This window comes from Microtus pennsylvanicus, chromosome 1 (assembly GCF_037038515.1).
Source record: "Microtus pennsylvanicus isolate mMicPen1 chromosome 1, mMicPen1.hap1, whole genome shotgun sequence".
NCBI classification, from domain to species: Eukaryota; Metazoa; Chordata; class Mammalia; order Rodentia; family Cricetidae; genus Microtus; species Microtus pennsylvanicus.
The window spans coordinates 178,731,613-178,752,237 of NC_134579.1; the positions used below are offsets into that span (position 1 = coordinate 178,731,613).

At 38.8% G+C, this 20,625-nt stretch overlaps 1 protein-coding gene across 1 annotated transcript in view; it reads right to left on the reverse strand.

Annotated features, from left to right (window-relative positions):
- Tbc1d32 (TBC1 domain family member 32) overlaps positions 1-20,625 on the reverse strand; it is a 200,535-nt gene that overhangs the window by 42,152 nt on the left and 137,758 nt on the right. The window contains exons 26-27 of the mRNA XM_075945999.1: positions 18,849-18,974; positions 13,185-13,268 (exon numbers count right to left, since the gene is read on the reverse strand). Of these exons, the coding sequence (XP_075802114.1) occupies positions 13,185-13,268; positions 18,849-18,974 (210 nt within the window). The remainder of the gene's footprint in view (positions 1-13,184; positions 13,269-18,848; positions 18,975-20,625) is intronic.

A 20,625-nucleotide genomic window follows, 5' to 3' on the forward strand; every position in this document is an offset into this window, starting at 1 on the left:
CCTTAACTAAGATTTGTGCTTCCCTGCTCCCCTATCCAACCTTCCTTTATCCCAATCATCCTGTTTCCCCAAGTTCCCCCCATCCTCCCCTTCTCATTTTTCTCTCCCTATCTCCCTTACCCCCATCCCACCCCACCCCACCCCCAAGATCCCAATTTTTTCCCCTGCAATTTTGTCTACTTCCCATAGCCAGGATAATTATATGTTTTTCTTTGGGTTCACCTTCTTATTTAGCTTATTTAGGATCACCAATTATAGACTCCGTGACCTTTATTTATGGCTAGAATCCAATTATGAGTGAGTACATCCCATGTTCATCTTTTTGGGTCTGGGTTACCTCACTCAGGATAGTGTTTTCTATTTCCATCCATTTGCATGCAAAATTCGAGAAGTCATTGTTTTTACCGCAGCATAGCCCTATCCTATAGCAATACTGATGAATATCTTGCATATCACCATAGAACTTTCATCTGGTGCTGGATGGAGATAGAGACAGAGACCCACACTGGAGCACTGGACTGAGCTCCCAAGGTCCCAATGAGGAGCGGAAGGAGGGAGAACATGAGCAAGGAAGTCAGGACCACGAGGGGTGCACCCAACCACTGAGACAGTGGAGCTGATCTATTGGGAGCTCACCAAGGCCAGCTGGACTGTGACTGAAAAAGCATGGGATAAAACCGGACTCTCTGAACATGGCGAACAATGAGGGCTGATGAGAAGCCAAGGATAATGGCACGGGGTTTTGATCCTACTTCATGTTCTGGCTTTGTGGGAGCCTAGCCAGTTTGGATGTTCACCTTCCTAGACATGGACGGAGGGGGGAGGACCTTGAACTTTCCACAGGGCAGGGAAACCTGACTGCTCTTTGGACTGGAGAGGGAGGGAGAGAGGAGTGGGAGGAGGGGGAGAAGGGTGGGAGGAGGGGGAGGGAAATGGGGAGGGGGGAGGCTGGGAGGAGGAGGAAATTTTTTTTTCTTTTTCTCAATAAAAAATTAAAATAAATTGAAATCAGGAACAAGACAAGGTTGTCTATTCTCTCCATATATATTCAATATGGTTCTTGAGGTTCTAGCTAGTGCAATAAGACAACAAAAGGAAATCAAAGGGGTACAAACCAGAAAAGAAGTCAAACTCTCACTATTTGCTGATGGCATGATGGTTTACATAAGAGACCCCAAAACTTCTACCAAGGAACTTCTAAACCTCATAAACACCTTCAGTAATGTAGCAGGATACAAGATTAACTCGAAAACTCAGTAGCTAGTATCACACAGATGATAAATGAGTTGAGAAAGAAATCAGAGGAACATCATGCTTCACAATAGCCACAAATATCATAAAATATCTTGGAACAACTCTAACCAAACAAGTGGAAGATCTGTGTGACAAGAACTTTAAATCTTGAACAAAGAAATTAAAGAACATGATACCAGAAAATGGAAGCTGTCGCATGCTCTTGGGTAGGTAGAATTAACATAGTAAAAATGACACTCTTGCCAAAAGCAATCTACAGATTAAATGCAATGCCTATCAAAATCCCAGCAAAATTCTTCACAGTCCTTGAAAGAATAACACTCTACTGCATATGGAAAAGTAAAAAACCCAGGATAGCCAATACAATCCTGTACAATAAAGGAACTTCTGGAAGACTCACAATCCCTGACTTCAAACTCTACTACAGAGCTACAGTACTGAAAACAGCCTGGTATTGGCATAAAAACAGACAGGAGGACCAATGTAACTGAATAGAAGACCCAGATATTAATCCACAAACCTTCAAACACCTGATTTTTTATAAAGAAGCAAAAAATATAAAACAGAAAGCATATTTAACAAGTGGTGCTGGCATAACCAGATATCAACATGTAGAAGAATGAAAATAGATTCATATCTATCATCATACACAAAACTCAAGTCAAAATGGATCAAAGACCTCCACATACAGCCAGCTACACTGAACCTTAGAGAAGAGAAAGTGGGAAATACACTTGAATGTACTGGAACAGAAGACCACTTTCTAAATATAAACCCCAGTAGCACAGACACTGAGAGAAACAATTAATAAATCGGACCTCCTGAAACTGAGAAGCTTCTGTAAAGCAAAGAACATGGTCGGGAAGACTAAACGGCAGCTTATAGAATGGAAAAAGAACTTCACCAACCCCACACCAGACAGAGGGCTGATCTCCAAAATATACAAAGAATTAAAGGAATTGATCATCAAAAGAACAAATAATCCAATAAAAAATGAAGTACTGGCCTAAACAGAGAACTCTCAACAGAGAAATCTAAAATGGCTGAAAGACACTTAAGGAAATGTTCAACATCCTTAGCCATCAGAGAAATGAAAATCAAAACAACTCTGAGATTCCATCTTACACCTGTCAGAATGGCTAATATCAAAGTCACTGATGACAACTTATGCTGGAGAGGATGCAGGGTAAAGAAAACACTCCTCCATTGCTGGTGGGAGTGCAAACTGATTCAGTCGCTTTGGAAACCAGTAAGGCGATTTCTCAGAAAACTAGGAAGCAACCTACCTCAACACCCAGCAATACCACTTTTGGGTATATACCCAAAGCATGTTCAATTATACCACAAGGGTGATTAACTATGTTCAGAGCAACATTATTTGTCATAGTCAGAACCTAGAAAGAACCTAAATGCCCCTCAACCAAAGAATGGATAAAGAAGGTGTGATCCATTTACACAATGAAATACTACATAGTGGGAAAAAATAATGATACACTAAATTAGCAGTCAAATGGATGGATCTAGAAAACATCATATTGAGTGTGGTAACAGACCCAGAAAAACAAATATAGTATGTACTCACTCATAAGTGGCTTTTAGACATAAAGCCACTTTATTATTTCAGAGAACCTAGACAACAAAGAGGACCCTAAGAGACATATACATGGATCTACTCTACAACATGGGAAGTAGAAAAAGACCAGATCACCTGAGTAATTGGGGAGCATGGGAACCATGGAAGAGGGTAGAAGGGGAGGGGAAGAAAGGAAGGGAAGCAGAAAAAAAATGCTCAATAAAAACAACTTAAAAAGAAATGAATATTTATTAAAACGTCCCCATAAAAAAGTATCATGATCACCTGTCAAAAGTAGAAAAGCGGTTGTGTGGCGCATCAGACAAGAGAAACTGAACGTTTGGTTTGATTCTTGGACATACTGAGCAAGTGAATGTAAACAAATGCATAGTTGGGTAATGTTCAAAAATGAGCAGAAATTCTCTACTTCTCCCTGAAGAAAGCATAGTATCCAGACACAGAAATGAATCGTGTGAAGGGGATCATTCACAAATCAAACAGTGGCAGGGAGGAAGAAAAGCTAGATTTTCTGAGTTCTAGTATTATTGGAGTTTTCTGAGCATTGCATGTTGGTATATCTCAAACTACTGATGTAATCTATTTCAACTGCAGACTCACTTACTTCTTGTAATAAATCATTTCTGATAAAGTGAGGAACACTGTGAAGAAGTCATAGGGACAAATGATAAAATGAAATATCATGCACTGAAAGAACTTTCCATGTAGTGTCAGAGATAAAATGTGTAAACAGATAACTGATAAAGGTGTTTCAAAGCTCTCAGCGGAAGAAGAATGGTACAGATAAACCACTGTATGAACACTCCAAAGAGGAAGAGATTACTTCTAGCGGTTTAAGAAGTGGCATTTATACTGAATCTTGAAATATGAGTAGACTTTGGATCTTCAGAGATGGACAAGAACAAATTAAACGTCATTGCTATTGAATACAGACTCTGTAGACCAGCAACAATTGATCTTCACTGTCTGCAGTGAGAGCAACTAATTCCCCTGGTCTGCCTGTGCAATTCATGGCATGAGTCCCTGAGAGTTGCATGCCACAGGAACCACTCCAGTCCTTAAAAACTAGACTGGATACTCCCCACACCTGGAGTGGCCATTTTCTTACAAGAAAATAAAATAGAAATAGAAATAAGTATTAATATGTAAAGGGGAGGCAATGTTGAGATGGTTCAGTAGATTTAGTGGTCATAGCACAATCTGGAGAATCTGAGATTGGCCCTGGAACCCAAGTAAAGGGAAGAAGGGAAAGCCTACTCCATTAAAACTGTCTCCTGACCTCCCTTCATGTGAGAACATGTGTGCCCCCATACCATAGAAACAGATATAACTCAAAACAGAATCCCCTTCTCTAATATGCTGGGTTAATTTCCCCTTAAAGTATAACTGAGTTGTATTTGTACAGTCTAATTAGTTTATTTTGTCTCTAATGACAGCAATTAGGTTGTAGTTCATATAGCTTAGCATTCTTGTTATTTATAATTCTCACTGAGTTGGTAGATACACTTTTAGTGGAAGAGACGATGAGCTCCACTCTTCTGGTAATAGATGATCAATCTGTGGCGGCAACAGATCACAGCAAGGGGAGTTATTCATTGGCATCTCTAAAGATTTCCAGCTCTTGTATGCCATGAAGCTGTAAAAAACCATCAGGTCTCTGGTAGCAGGAAACACATCTCTCGGAAAGGGAGGTGAGGTGGCAGTGCAAGGCTCGACGCTGCTCTATATGTGAGCTAATTTCCAATCCTTTTCTGGCAGGGGTAAAAGCTTGATTTCCATTTCCATTACTTGGTACCAAACACATATAAACAAACACATGCATGTGCACGCATGCATGTATAGATAAATACATATAAACACACATATTTGTGTGTATATACACACCCATACATATTGTATACATACACACTTCACTTCAATAGTTTTAGGGTCAACTTTTAAAACTATCATTGTTTATATATTAACTATAATTTCCAAGTTTCAGTTGATAATATGTTTTTTTTTTCTAATTTAGCCATAAGTTAAGTACATTCATATGTATACTTACTACAGTGTAATCAGGTTAGGCCCATGTAGAAACTAGGAAAATTCTTATGATTTGTGCACCTAAGGTTTATTTTTATGATGCACTATGTTTTTGCTTTCTACATTTAAATAATGTAAAGATTTAGTGCTGTGCTGTGGGTAACAATGTCTGATTTGGCAAATATTTAAGTTGTCTTGTGAAAATAAAACTGAGTATGTGAGATTTAAAATATAAAATTAAATTGTGATCATATGTGCTAATCATGAACAGATTGCTTGCCAACGATCATGTGGTACAGTGATAATAATATGATTTCCATAATAGCTCTAAGTTACACAACCCTCACAACCCTTGAAATTCTAGTATACATAGAACTGCTTTACCCAGCATCAGAAATAAAACTTCTCCTTCACTGACACTTGAAATAATGCTATCGCTTTCCCTCTGGAAAATACAATGTTTTTACACCAGTTTGAAGCAGGACCCCATTGTGTAGACTGGGCTAACACTGAGGCCCCACAAAAACTCCTGCTTCACAGCCTCCTGAGTGCTGGGATTACAGGTATTCACTACCTCTACTTCTTTGGACAGCTATCTTAACAGGAGGAAGTTTGCAGTGTGCTTCCCAAGCTTGTATTCTATGGGTCGTGGTGAATCCCACCAAGGCCTCCATATGAATGGAGAGTGTTGGCAGAGGCTGCTTTTTTGGTCCCGGCTGCCCAGACATGAAACAATCACACAGAAACGATATTATTTGCAATACTGTTTGGCTAATAGCTTAAGCATATTTTTAGCTAGCTCTTATATCCTAAACTAACGCATCTCCATTAATCTGTGTATTGCCAATGGCTGTGGCTTTAAGGGGTAAAGTTCCATTTGTCTCCAGTAGGGCTACATGGCTTTTCTCCGACTCCAACTATGGATGTTTGCCTTTGTTTAGAATGCTGGCTACAAGTTGTTATGGATAATGGTCAGTAGAAAAGCTAAACAAAGGAGATTTCATTCACAGTTCTTGTTTTAAAAGAATAGGGGGGGGGTGTAAAGTGCTGTACCCTATCAATTGACTTTTAATAAAATGCCAGTAGCCAGGCAGGAAGTAGAAGCAAGGTGACCAGGCAGGAAACAGAGGCGGGGCAAGGAGAAAAAGCAAATTCTGGGAAGAGAGTCAGTCTGCACTTGTCACCCAGACACAGAGAGGAAGCCAGACACAGAGCAAGAAAGATGTGACTGCCTCGCCAAAAAAGGTACCAAGCCACATGGCTAACACAAATAAGAATTATGGGCTACTATAAGTTTTAAGAGTAAATAAAAAGCCTGAGCTAGTGGGCCAATCAGTTTATAATTAATGTAGACCTCTGTGTGTTTCTTTAGGACTGAATGACTGCAGGACCAGTCAACATCCACCTATTTTCTCCCAGCATTCAGTTTAATTTTCCCATCTAGCTCTATTCTGTTAAGCCAGTGGTTGAAAGCAGCTTCTTTAGTAACCAATGGCAATTAAACATATTCACAACATACAGACGGGAATATCATATCAGGAGAGGAAAATGCAGTTAAGGAACAAGGTGACAGATGTTGCCTCAAGTGACTAAGCCACCAAATGCTACATGAGGATCATGTTCTGTCATTCCCTCCTTATGCAGTTAAGGTGTTTCAACTAAAAGGGGGCTTATTTGTACAGAGAGAAGTCCTTGACTTTTCTCTGGCTGAATAATTTACTTCTGAGGTCTATTTCTGTCCTGGATGTTTATAAGTGTATATTCATGTAAAAAAAAAAAACAAAACCTGCCATGTCCAAAGATAACAACCCCCAGTTATGGTTGTGCATCAACACTCCCTGATGAGCTCTCTAACAGTAAAGAGTCACAAGCTCTACTGCAGAGAAGTGGATTCAATTACAAAGGGGGAATCTTTGGTTGTTTTATTGTTAGACATCTACATAGTTATTTCTAGGGCTTAAAGTTGAGATCCACATTTTACACATGTAAAATTGAGATACGGGTACAAATGGACAGTAATATTTATTACACACTTTTTACTTTAATGAAGGTTATAATTAACCTCAAAAGGCATTTTAAATGAGTTTTAAGTTGGTGTGGAGTATATCAAAATGAACAACTCCTTGATTATTTTTAAAGTATTATTGTGGAAAGATTTTTTAAAAAACTTTGATATGAATAAAATCCTACCAAAATGTTTTTTCTACATTTATTTTTTTTCCTTAAAAAAAGTCTTCAATACAGGGATGAAGAAGCCCCTCCCCCAAAAAAGAAATGGTTTCAGAACATGCATTAAAGAAGAAGCTTCAGTTATTGACTTGTATTTGACACATATTGGACACATTTGTAAAAGGACATGAATATTGGCCTATAAAAGTTCCTATAAAAGAGACTTTCATGTACAATCCTGGATTAAATGCCACTTATTGAACAAGAATCAAAATCTTTAGAAACAAAATTTTAAGAAAGAAATGGCAAAATCAATAAGAAAATGATGATTAAAAATAGGTATCTTGAATCAGGTGTGGGATGATGCATTTTTGCAATTCCAGTCAGTAGGAGTCTGAGGCAGAAAGATTCCAGTCAAGACCACTCTGGGCTATAAGCAACTTCCTCAACAAGAAAATAAAGTGAAATGAAAGTCTTCATGGGATTCTGAAGAATAACATTTACTGATATGCACAAGCGAATACAGAAGACATAACAGGCATCTAACACTGAGTAAGGAACGTCCCCAAAATAAACCTCAGTGAGTGTCAACAGAAAGCTCAGCTCCAGATGTCAGACTCAGCCAAAGAGACCTAGTCCCAACACCCATGCTTGGCGGCTCACAACAGCCTGTACCTTCAGCTCTCAGAAATCTGATGCCCTCTTCTGGATCACGTGGGCATACATTCATGTGGCAAAGTCTAAGACATAGAAGAGGGATTGTCCAATGACATCATGCTTAAGGCCTTTTAGTTAACAATGTATCAAACTAATGTCTTAGTTTCATATAGAAATATTTAAAATAACCATTTTAGCAATAAATATACTCTGAAAGTAGAATAATGACGAAAATAACTTAATATGGACTGCAGTCTCTCATTCCCAGGGTGCATTCTCTTCTATTTTGGGCTTATGAAGCAAGCAGATATAGCTGGAATTTCTTTTAAGAAAGTAAGTCTTTTCTGCCTCATACTTGACTGACAGTGTGCAAATAAATAACTTTTCAGAAGAGTAAAGACTTTCTGCACTGGAGGACAAACCCATGGTTGGAGGAACCTTTACTGCACGGCTGCTTATGGAAACCCTGCTGTGTATATCCTAACGTCCCAGAACTCACCACCCCAAGAGCACAGCGTGCAACATGCCCTCTGCTCTCCCCTTCCTTCCCAGCGAGCCTGCAGGTGCTTTTGCTTATTTTCCAAACTGCAGTTGTGCTTCCTTCTCAGCCCTATAAATTCAGTACCTTGTGACCGAGCAACCGCAAGCACCTTTAGTCCAAGCTTTGAAGGGAAAGGGTGTTACTGTTTCCACATCTTGGTGGTACAATTACCCTTCTCTTTCAGCTCTGCTGCCTCACAGACAGTCATATTTTAGGTGCAGGAGCGATGACTCAGAAATTAAAAGCACCACTGCTGTTCTAGGTGACCTGGACTCAATTTCCAGCACCCATATGTTGCTCACAATTATCTCCAGTCCCAAGGGAGCTAACGTTTTCTCCTGGCCTCTGGGGGGCGCTGCACACACATGGTGTACATGTATGCATACATATAATCACGCAGGCAAAACACCAACACACAGAAAAACGTAATAATAAAAACAAAAAAAAATCACCCCATTCTTTTAAAAAAGTTACATTTTAAGGGCTGGGGAGATGACTCAGCAGTTAAGAGCTCTGGCTGCTTTTCTAGAGGGCCTACATTAGATTCTCTGTACCCAAATGACAGCTCCCAACTATCGCATGCCTAGTTCTGGCCTCTGTGAGCACCAGACATGCATGTGATTCATATATATAACACACATCCATAAAATAAAATACAACTGATTTCTAAAATTACATTTTAATAGCCAAAAGTGAAATGATGGTATCTCCAGTCTGTAGTTCTTAGTACCAGAAGAGATTTTTATGAATCTATGCCTTTGTGAGGAATATTCAATATAACACTGCAAAGAAGCAATTACAATATCAAAATACTTTGTGTGTGAGAGAGACTGAAGCTGATAAGAAATGAACATCTGTAAGGTTTGCGAAGATACCTACAGGGATGTACCACCAACGGTAAGTGTGCTGAATGTTTAGCTGTTTGTCCGTTCGTCTTTCTCTGAGAGGATAAACAATGAAACTAATTGGATTTTTCCAGATTTGCAGATTTTATAGTGAGCTCAGATCCTGAGGGAACTAACAACAGATGGATAATTGTGTTTTTCTAATTTCAGCTACCTTGGGGCTTAGAAAACTGTCATTTTTTAAAAAGACAATCGATTTCTCACTTTAAGAAACACAGAAAAGCAGTGAATATGTCCAGAATTTGTTTTGAAGCATCGTTTATATTAAAACATGGCTCTTTCCAACTTGTAGTAATTAAAGGTAGATTTTACAATAGCAGCCATTGTTCTACCATCGAGAAGACGTATGGGGAAGAGGACACTTACCAGCTCTGAAAGAAAGTACCACAATAATAAGTATCCAACAATCAGTCAACAGGAAGCCACTTTATTTCTGGATTTCCTAGAAAGCTCTCATGGATACCTGTTCAGCTGAACCCTTTCAATAAGTTAAATTCACATTCAGGGTGTATCTGACCACAAAGTGCATTCAGTGACTCCAACATCTGAAATTTCACTCAGCACAATTCAGAAATGTGACAGGTAGGAAATACATGAACATTACGTAATCAACCTTGATAAGTGTTTTGATAAGAAAAACACATCATCTTATTTTCACACTGTTTGTGGAATATATGATCCAGCAGAACAACGTACCACAGCGAGCTGCTGAAAGCGGAGGTGACTACCCTTCAGCCTGAAGGTCTCCAGTCAGAGCAGCCCACGCATTCAGAATCTTCCACTCAATTCCTACTTCAGGTGTCACTGCTAAACCCTGCTATGTTCGCAGGGAAGGTTTAAGACTTCTTCAGAAAATTACAATTTCCTTCCAAATTCATGTCTTCAAACATCTTCCCAATTTATGATTTCTCTCCTTTATGTCTCTGTTTCCTTGTTTTAAACATTAAGAGTTTTCCTGCTTCAGAGGGTTTTTCGAGGGTCATACAACATGATGTACGAAGACCCTCAGAATACACCTAAGCCGAACGGAAGCTCAGGGGCTATCTGTTCCCTCTGCCTAACTTCATCTTTTCAAATCCCTTTCCTTTTCCTTTTCATTGTCTTATATCTTCTTTTACTTTTCTCTCAGTTTGTCATTAGATGTAAACTATTGCTACAGAATCATCTGTGTGTTTATAAGTATCACTCTATTTGGACTTGTTATGAAATTAAATTCATAAGAACAGAGACACTTACTGTTTGGGCTAGTTTTATGTCTTCTTGACACACAAGCTACAGTCATCTGAGGGAGGAAACCTCAACTGAGAAATGTTTCTGTGAGATTGGGCTGTAGGCAAGCCTGTGTGGCATTTTCTTAATGATTTGGGAGGGCCGGGCTCACCCCATTGTGGGTGAGGCCACCCATGGACTGTTGGTCCTGGGTGTTACAAGAAAACAAGCTGAGCAAGCTATAGGGTGCAAGTCAGTAAGCAGTACTCCTCCATGGCCTCTATATCAGTTCCTGTCTCTAGGCTTCTTGGTTTGGTTCCTGTCTCTGTTTCCATCAACAGAATGTGATTCAGGATATACAAGCCAAACAAACTCTTTTCACCAAGGTGCTTTTTGTCATGGTATTTCATCATATCAGTAGAAATCCTAATATACTTATATAACATCATATATAAGAGAGAAACTTCTTCATTTTGCTGTATAGTCAGTGCATCCTCTCAGCAGGTCAGAACATTGACCAGAGTCCTCCTTTCTCTCACATCTTATAGTCAACCTATTATTTGGTCTGGACAGCCATATACTCACAATGTACTCAGCATCCAAATGCTTCTTCCTACCTTCACTATTGGGGCCCACATATGAGTTGTCGTAACTTTTTGTCTGGACCCGTCTGCTGTATCCCCTTTCCTCCTTCAGTTTTTTCTAACAGGAAAGCCATAGTAAGCTTATAAAATGCAAAGCACACAAATATTCATAACAAATAACTAGAAAGGTGTTAATACACAGCTATAACATGTGCTTGGTAAAAAATGAATATGCAGTTATCTGGAACAGGAGAAAGTTGGCAGTGGCGTTAACAGCGGTATTCAATAAAATAAATAAATAAACTCAAGTCATGGAGAGAAAGAGACGGTATCAGGAAAAATAAAAGAAGCAAAACAATTAAGAGTATAGGTAACATAAGAAGTTTAGACTCTACTCAGTAGTCAGGGGAAGAAGTAGAGGAACGAATAGATATAGATTTGCATGTCAAGGATCACCCTTACTATCTGCGCAGAATATCATTTTGCTGGGTGTGTGGCATAAATGTCTTATGACTATCCTAGGGAAGCTGAAACAGGAGGACAGGAAGTACAAGGCCAGCTAGATGCACTGTGAAGATCTGTCTCAAACAAAACACAACCCCAGAGACAACAATAATGTATGTGTTAAACAACGAGCTGAAAATTGAAAAGCATGCAAAGGGTCTTTGATACCCTAGGCAAGAGGTAATGCTGGCCTTAATTAACATAAAGAAGAATAATGAGGAACAGAATGGAATAAATCTGAGATGTAGCAGAGGTATAGTAAGAACACAGGAGTAGTACTGGAAAGCAAATATCAACACTGACTTCAGTTTCCCACCTGGATGCACCTCCTACCAAGACGGGACACATACAAAGACAGCATAGTCAATAGGTAAAAGGCAGTTATTGCTGACATGCTGAGGTTAAGGATGTCATGGTAGCCAGCATCCAGCTACAGCTCTTAATTAGCGACTAGAAGTGTGGCAATGAAGCTGACAAAGCCAAAACCTCTGACTAGAAGATGGAAATTGTAAAATCATTAATTTATATGAGGTAGGTAAATGCTACTGTTTAATCTCAACGTGAAGATTAGTCCCTAATGAGAGTTTTCAGAATCCAGATACTTAAGAGGAGGCAGAAAGTTTGTAAGTGATGGCTGCAAGAAAATAGCGTTTTCCAGAAAAAAAAAAAAAACAGGGAAATTACCCATGTGAATTCAGAGACTGTGACAGCATTCATGAGACAGGTACATGCTCAGGGCAGACAAACTCCCATCACAGAGAGAGGGCAACGGCATGAAGTCCTACCCTTAGCTAAGAAGCAATCGCCATTTGATAGCAAAGGGTAGAAAGGGTCAACTTCCTTTAACAGTGTAAGCCCTTGTAGGTCAATTCTCAGAGTATTTAAGAAACACAAATTGGACTCAATGTATTAAGAATGGTGGGCTATGTATATCTGGGAGTAGTCATGTGTGAATATGATCAAAATATACTGTAGAAAATAGTATTATTTAGAAGGGAAACTGAGGGACTGGAGAGATGCTTCAGTGGTTCAAAGTTTTTTTGTTCTTACAGAAGACCTGGATTCATTACCAGCGCTCACATGGTAGCTTACACACATTCTTAATTCCATTTCCAAGGGACCTAGTGCCTCTTTCTGGTCTCTGGGTACCAGACAGATAGACAGACAGACAGACAGAAAACAGACACACACCACATACATACAAACAGGCAAAACATATACACATGAAATGAAAATAATAATTATTTTATAAAGAGAAGCAAAAACTTAATGTGACTCGCCATTTTCAAGGCAGGCTCTTCAGAAGGCTATTAGGATTAGATGAGAGAAAGAAACGCACACACACACTGATTGATAGTGACCAAATGATATCACAGAGAGACCAAAAAGCAAGAAGGCATCACCAGTTACATTGCTTTGATGTTGAGACAGAATAATGGGTCAAAATAAACTTTTGCTATAACTTTCTTACAGTCTTACAGCAGACAAACACAGTAAGATAGTTATGAGTTGATGAGATCAGGGAGGGGAGGGGCATATGATAGAAGAGCAGGCAATGCTACCAAGAAAATGTTTGCACTGGAGACCAGAAGCAGATGAAGGTCACAGCATCCCAGGTTGTGAAGTGAGAGGACTTTCAGATGGGAAAGCTTGCGCATGTCAGCACTCAACACGCATGTCACTATAAAACAGCACCTACTTACAAGCTGAGCATCTTGCAAACATCACAATATTTAAAATGATACCTGTATACTCCACTGAAGGGAAGTAGCATTCAGAAGGGTTTTCGGTGAGATGAAGAACAAAATTTTCAAGTAGTTCTCCTAAAGCTGTAACAAACATGAGAGTAATTAGAATTTTAAAGGTCAAGAAGGAGCAATGCTTGACAGTGCATCCTGAGGTCATAGACTAGAGATGACATTCTCCTGAGGAAGAGCGGAGGGAGGAGACATTGTGGTGAGAGAAGAATTAAAAAAAAAAACAGTCACCTGAACTCCATAGTTCTGAGGAGTTCAATTGAAAAGGCAGACTTCTATTAATATTCTTGTTTCTGATTTCAGTTAAATTTTAATAACTTCTCTGTAGACTTATTCAGTATATAAAGAAATTACCCATCATACTTAAGATTACCTAATGATTACTTCAGAATTTGTTAAATGTTTTTAACGCACTCATTAGGTTATCATAAGAAAAACAGTGAACTCTCAGACCAGGATTACTGCACAGCTCATGCCACTTTCACACCTGTCCTATGATGCCATTTATACTTTGCAGCTGATGGTATCGATTTGAGGACCAGATCCAACAAAGCATGTGCTCTCTGACTCCGAAGCGACAACTTGTTTTTTTTTCTTCCTTTTCTCAATAAAAAAAAGGATATTTCAAACATATAATTATTCAAAGATCCACATGTAAAAACCAAATCACAAAAAAGGAATGGTGTGGTTGTCAGTAACCATAGAGAGCAAGCTATATAATAGAACATTTTGATGGCCAGAGATGAAGATGAAATGTTTTGATTCATTGAAATCTATTCATTATAAGATTCCAAAATGAAACAAGTATTTAAAAACATGAAAACTCAATAGCCATGGCTTAAGAAATACTCCTGTGTACAGATTTGAGTTTGCAATTGCTTGGGCTGGTTCTATGTTTACAAACACAGGCATGAATCTACCATATTTCTGAAACTATTTCAAATGTCATTCTTTTATGAATGCATATATAATATCTGCAAATGACAGTTTTTAAACATCTATGTATATAAACTTTTGAGACAGGTTTTGTAGAAGGACACTGTGATGAAGTTTATTCTTCATTTCATGGTAGGACTGGCAATCCAAAGTGCAATAAACACAGTAACAAATATTGCTTAGAAACATCATTTTCAATGGAAATGTCCATTTAAACCTTCAATTATAATGTAATTATCTTCATTGAGCTCAACTATATTTGCTGTGTGCTATGTATTTAAATACAATGTCTGAAATAATGGAAAAATCAAAGCATATTGCTAAGCAATTACTGGTGTGAATTCTCTATTCAAACCACGCATGTTTTCTTCAAACACCAGGGAATTTGCTGCTGTTTTTGCACACAGGCTCATACATCAATCCACATGTTTCTTTGAACCTCACAGCAGAAAGCACAGTATTTACCTGTGTGGGAGATATTAGATTTGCCACTGACACATGAGGTTGAGCAGGTCCAGGCCGGTTCAAAGGAGAGGAGAGAAAAGCACAAACCTGTATCTCTAGCTACAGTGAAAACAAAGTGAGACGGGAGATTCTACTTTCTAATCCTCCAGCTACCAGGGAGCAACTTCTAAAATCTTATTTTGGTTTTTGCATTTATTTTTAGAAATAATATTCTCAAAATGCCAGCAAAATCTCCCCAAACCAAAAAAGTATCTAAGGTCACCAACATCCTAGCTTATTGGTGAAAGATGCTAAAACTGAGGGTGCAAGAAGCAATTTTAAACAAGTTAACTAGAGAATATTGCTCGGAAAGCCAACTACAGAATACTGTTTTATTTAAAGTGTGTATTAATCTTAAATGACATATCTGAACTTTCTATAAAGAATTTTCAATTTTGGCCTTTCTACCTTTAATTATTCCTGATCTCTGGGGTCAGAACGTAGTTAAAAGACTCTAATATTCTATTTATATTATCTTAAAAGAGCACAGGGGTTTGCTTAGATGAAAACTGCAGGCAGAGACTGAGGAGTACTTAGGTGCTGGCTTCACTTATCTCTTGACCATGCCACACCCCAACCCTGATCCTACCATATGTTAATATTGCCCCAAATTCACATATTATAAGATAACTAATCCCCACTGTTGTGGGATAATCTTTTTGTACATTGTAGAGATGTGTCTTTGCAAAGGAGCATTCTAATTGGTGTACTAAAGAGCTGAATAGCCTATAGGTAGGCAGGAGAGAACAGGCAGGACTTCCAGGGGGAGGGAGAGGAAGGTGAGAAAGAATCTGGGTATGCAGTTTTGCTAGCAGGCTCAGAACAAATGGATGTGCCTCTTGAGGAGAGGGAACCGAGACACATGGCAGAGCGTAGACTTAATAAATATGGGATGACTTAAGTTATAAGAGCTGGTCAGAAACAAGCCTAAGCTAAAGGATACGCTTTCATAATTAATAAGTCTCCATGTTATTTGGAGGCTGGTGATCCAGAGTCCAATTAAGAAAGCCTGCTACACCCCACCAAGTCTAAGGCTGCTATGGACAGCTGGTCACAGCTGGGGGAGAGACATTCAGTTTTCTTCAGGAGAAGGGGAATCAGAGGGACAGGGGGAGGAGGCCAGCATAAGAAATTGGGAGGAAGGGGTAGTGGGGGGAGAGGAATGGGAGGTGGATTCGAACAAACATATTGTACAAATATTAGATAAAATGTATTTTCAAAGACTTGAAACATCTGGGAAGTACGCAAGCCAGGAGAGCCCTGCCTTTATGATGAGACCAGCACCTTTACAAAGTGGCTAAGGAGCGGCATGGCCCACTTCCATCAGGAGAGGAGGCAGCGAGCGCTCAGTCTCCGAAGCAGACAATGAGCCTGTGCCAGTCAGGATCTGCCTGAACCCTGACCTCTGTCTTCCCAGCTTTCAAAACTGTGAGAAATAAATTTATGGTTTTAAAGTTACCCAAAACTAAGTCACCATCATCACAGCAACTGATTCTGAAACAAGAACAACACAGTGCGTGCCAACATCTAAGCGTCTGCTGGATTCACTGTGCAGACACACTTAGAAATGACTGCATGACTGTGATCTCATCATAGCATATGTGAGCTACACTATCAGTTCAGTTTTCTCCCTATTAACCTGCAGGTAGAGACCAGATATTCTGTTCCTCAGACCCTTGCATGTTCAAGAATGTATTCTTTTCCCTCAAATCTCCACTCGCCAAAATTAGAATTCTAATTTTGTAATAACTTAGACTATACAACGCTATCTAACTTTTAATACAAATTATTGTATGCACAGCCATCCTGTGATTCTCAGTGTTTTCAAGTTGTTCATCTTCATCCTTTCATTTAAAAGTCTTTCCAATTTCCTATAATCACAGATTCACAAGTAGTAGGGAGAACAGAAGGAGAGAATGTTCTCTAGCCATGCTGTAGGGCGGCCTTGCTTTAGATGAGATCGTCCTGACCTCCCTTCAGTTTTGAGGGCAATTTCAGTGTGCTGATTAAGTTCCACTTCCAGCTGACCTCCATCTGTCAGGAGAGGTTAACTGTCCTCTGCATTGCATACTCCAAGTTGGAAAGGCACTGACTCTCTTGGCTTCTAAGACTTTCTTGGCTTGCTTTTGAAACTCTGACGTGGGGTTCCATGCGCTTCTCCACTTAGGGTCTCCTCAGGTTTTATAAGAACAGCTCTCTTAACAACCCAATCACCATTTCTCTGAGATCTAAACAGGATGTTACCCTTACCCTGGTTTCTTCACTTTCACTGTGCCTTTCTAAGAGTGTACAGCAGCCAACTCTCACCCCTGTGAATGAATACCTTATCTCTTCTAAATAAGGGACTTCAAGAGGCCAGCAGAGGCTGCTCTCTCAAATCCAGATTTAGGGTGAGACAGCCAGCAGCCAGTCCTGGGTAGAATGCAAAACATGGATGAGATTGATGCAGCCCTGGATTTTAAAAATGTGTCGATTGTTGGATTTTACATATATGAGCAAACCAAAAATGCCCAGTTCATAATCATTTCTCTCCGGAATAATATGTTTGAGATTTCAGATAGACTTATTGGAATTTACAAAACATACAATATTACAAAAAGCGTTGCAGTGAACCCAAAAGAAATTGCATCTAAAGGACTTTGTTGAACTTCTTTATATTGAAGATTGTTCACAGTTAAATTGCCTAGATTATTATTTCTAGGTTTCTGTCTCTAACAAATTTTAAGTTGTACATTTTTCTACATTGTGTGACAATTGGTTTCTGTTTTACTACTGATAATGTCTAAAACATTGTATTCATTTCTATATTATAAAAAAACAGTTTGCTTTAATTTTACAATCATGTGGTTGGTCTTTTCACCTCATGAATCTCAGGTTTAAAAATTTCTGATGTTAGGATTCCCCTCTGTAGGCTATGAATATGTTTTACTACCATTGGTTAATAAAGAAGCTGCTTTGCCTTATACCGGGGCAGAATACAGTGAGGCTGGAAGAGATATATAGAGAGAGTAGGTGGGGTCAGAGAGATGCCATATAGCTGCTGAAGGAGAAAGATGCCTCTCTTCCTGCTGCCTGCAGATGCAAATATAGAACTTTCAATTACTTCTCCAGACCCGTCTGCCTGCAAGTCACCATGCTTCCTGCCATGATCCCAATGAACTAAACTCCTGAACCTGTAAGCAAGCCCCAATTAAATGTTTGCTTTTATAAGATTTAGCCATGGTTATGGTGTCTCTTCACAGCAATAGAAACCCTAACTAAGACATTATACATATATAGTATCATATATATGTATGTATTTTAGTAAGGATTATATTTATATTTTTCAAGACAGGATTGCTCTGTAGCTTTGGAGTCTATCTTGTAATTTACACTATAGACCATCCAGGCCTCAAACTCACAGAGATGCACCTGCCTCTATTCCCTGAGTGCTGAGACTAAAGACATGCACCACCACTGCGCAGCAATACTTTGTAAATCTTCAGGAAGACTAAACGTGGTTTAGCTGCTCATTTATACTCATACTGTGAAAAATAATTTGTGATTTTGTTGCTACATAAATATTTTACTCATCTGTAAAAAGATCATTTTCCAGCAAGGTGTAAAGTTAATTTTTAAATTCTTGATTTTAATTTTTTAACAAATATGAAAATCTCTAAGTATGGGTGATGAAATGAAATCACTCCCAAATGACAGCTTTTAGGAAATCTATCTTAGAATCAGATCAAAGTTACAGCTTCAGGAAACTACAGCACATGTAAACAACTGAGGTTAAACTTGCTGATAAGTTTAAACTGGAGGCAGTCCTTCAAGACAAAGCTTCCTTAGGAATCAGTCAGTTTCTTTGGCGGACGCCTGGTGATGTTTTAAGATACTTACATTACTAGCACACTGGTAGGAGTTCTACAAAGATACAGCAACACCATATATGAAAGTGAAGACTGTTTAAATCAGATAAAGTTCAGCCTCAGGAAAGACGAGAACCTCAAACCTGCTGGCTACATGTACAGACAGTCCAGTCCTTAAAAATGCTTAGGAATTCTTTGGTCTTTGGCTCTTTTAGAATTACAGGTCCCCAGAGAAAGAGGGGGCAGTGGACTTTCCCAAATAGCATTATGTTTCCTGCATGCACAGGTAGAAATCTGCAGGAGCCGCAGTGTCTGCTAAAATAATTTTCTGCAGGCAGATCCCAGTAGAAAACAGCACACTCACCACCTCCACTGACTGCATCCGGCTTGGACTTCATTGTTTTACAGAATTGTCTTCGGCAGTTTTCTATCCACTCAGTTTGTTTATCAGACATTTTGAAGCAGGATAACAGTTTTCCGATATCATTGTCTAGTAAGAAAAACAACACAGTAGAATATTACAACTAGATAGAATCAAACATCCATACTGAAGCGAACAGGGTTAACAGTAACACTAATAACAAAATAAAGCAATGATAACTTCTTAAAAGGAAATGACAGCATTCCACTCTTCATACTGGAGCCATTGAGTAAGTTAACTGAACATCAGTAATATTATATCACAATTAACAATTATCAGAATGGCCACTAAATGGATACCAGGCAAACCACATGCACACATAGCACTACAGCACACAGCTAGATGGGATATTTCACATGCAGGACAGGAAAAAGTGAGCAGGAAACAGAGACCCTCATCAGATTACCTATAAAAACATGTGATTTACATATTATCATTTATTTAGTTTTGGAATTTCTTACTTAATACTTTCAGACTTTGGTTGGTACTGTGTAACTGACCATTAAAGATGAAGCTACAGGTAAGGACGAACTACTGCATTCCTGTACATGTGCACACACATACAACACACAGAGAAAACAGTCTGGGTGAGGTGTAGAAGGTCCATGATCTAAATTTTTAATTAGTCTTAAAAGGCTGACACATATCATCCATCATCCCACAGTTACCACAGCTAGGATTGTATTTTTATGCATAACTAATAATGGATAAGGATATTTAAGTTTACAAGGAAAGCTTTTTATGACTCCACTGTGGCACAGAGACTGTACTAAGCATGTTCCTGCCTCCGACTCCAAAGCACTAGGGCTATAAGTGTGTGCCTTCATGCCCAGCTCCAAATAAAAACGATCACCTTAGAAAATTAAGATGATATACAAGTAACTCCCTGCCAAAAAATATCCAATATTATCTTTAAAAATTAAAAGCAAAGCTGCAATCATCATGAAATTTAAAATGTGGCCAACATCCAAAAAAATATGAAAAAAGAACAATGTGACGTGTAACTAGTAAAAGAATCAATTAATGAAAACAGATTCTCAGAAATAAATGTTAAATTCAATGAGAGATTCAGAGAAACATAAAAAGGAAATAGTTAAATAGAATGTAGCCTGTTATTAAATATGGACCTCCTACTCAGTAAAAAGAAAGCAAATAGCATTTGCATAACAGCCTTTATAAATCTTGAGTCATTATATTGAGCAGAAAGAAAGAGGTACAGAGACCATATCCTATATAGTTCTATTTGGGTGAAATGCTAGCACTGGAAGAATGATCTTAGAGTAAGCCATGGTTCTCAGGTGGGTGCAGTTTTGCTCCAAGAGGGCACTTGGCAATAGGCATCTGTCACAACTGAGAAAGTGGAAGGAGAGACCCACTGGCACCTGATGGGCAGAGGTCCAGAGATGCTGCTAAAATCCCTACATGACAAAGTACAACACTCTGGCTCCCTCCAGAATCCCACTTTCTAAAATACTAATGGTGTTAAGACTGGGCTGAGGTTGAGAAGTATCAATCCACAGTAATGGAAAAGGACCACCCGTGACTAAGGAAGAAGAAAAGATGACTGTGGGTAAGAGAGGCTTGCTCTGAGGTCATGAGAAAACATTGTGTTTTGTTTGTGGTTATATAGTGGTTATATACCTAGAGATACTTGTCAAATTTCAAAGTATTTTCTTTAAAAGAGTGCATTTTATCATATATAAAAATTACATATCGTGTG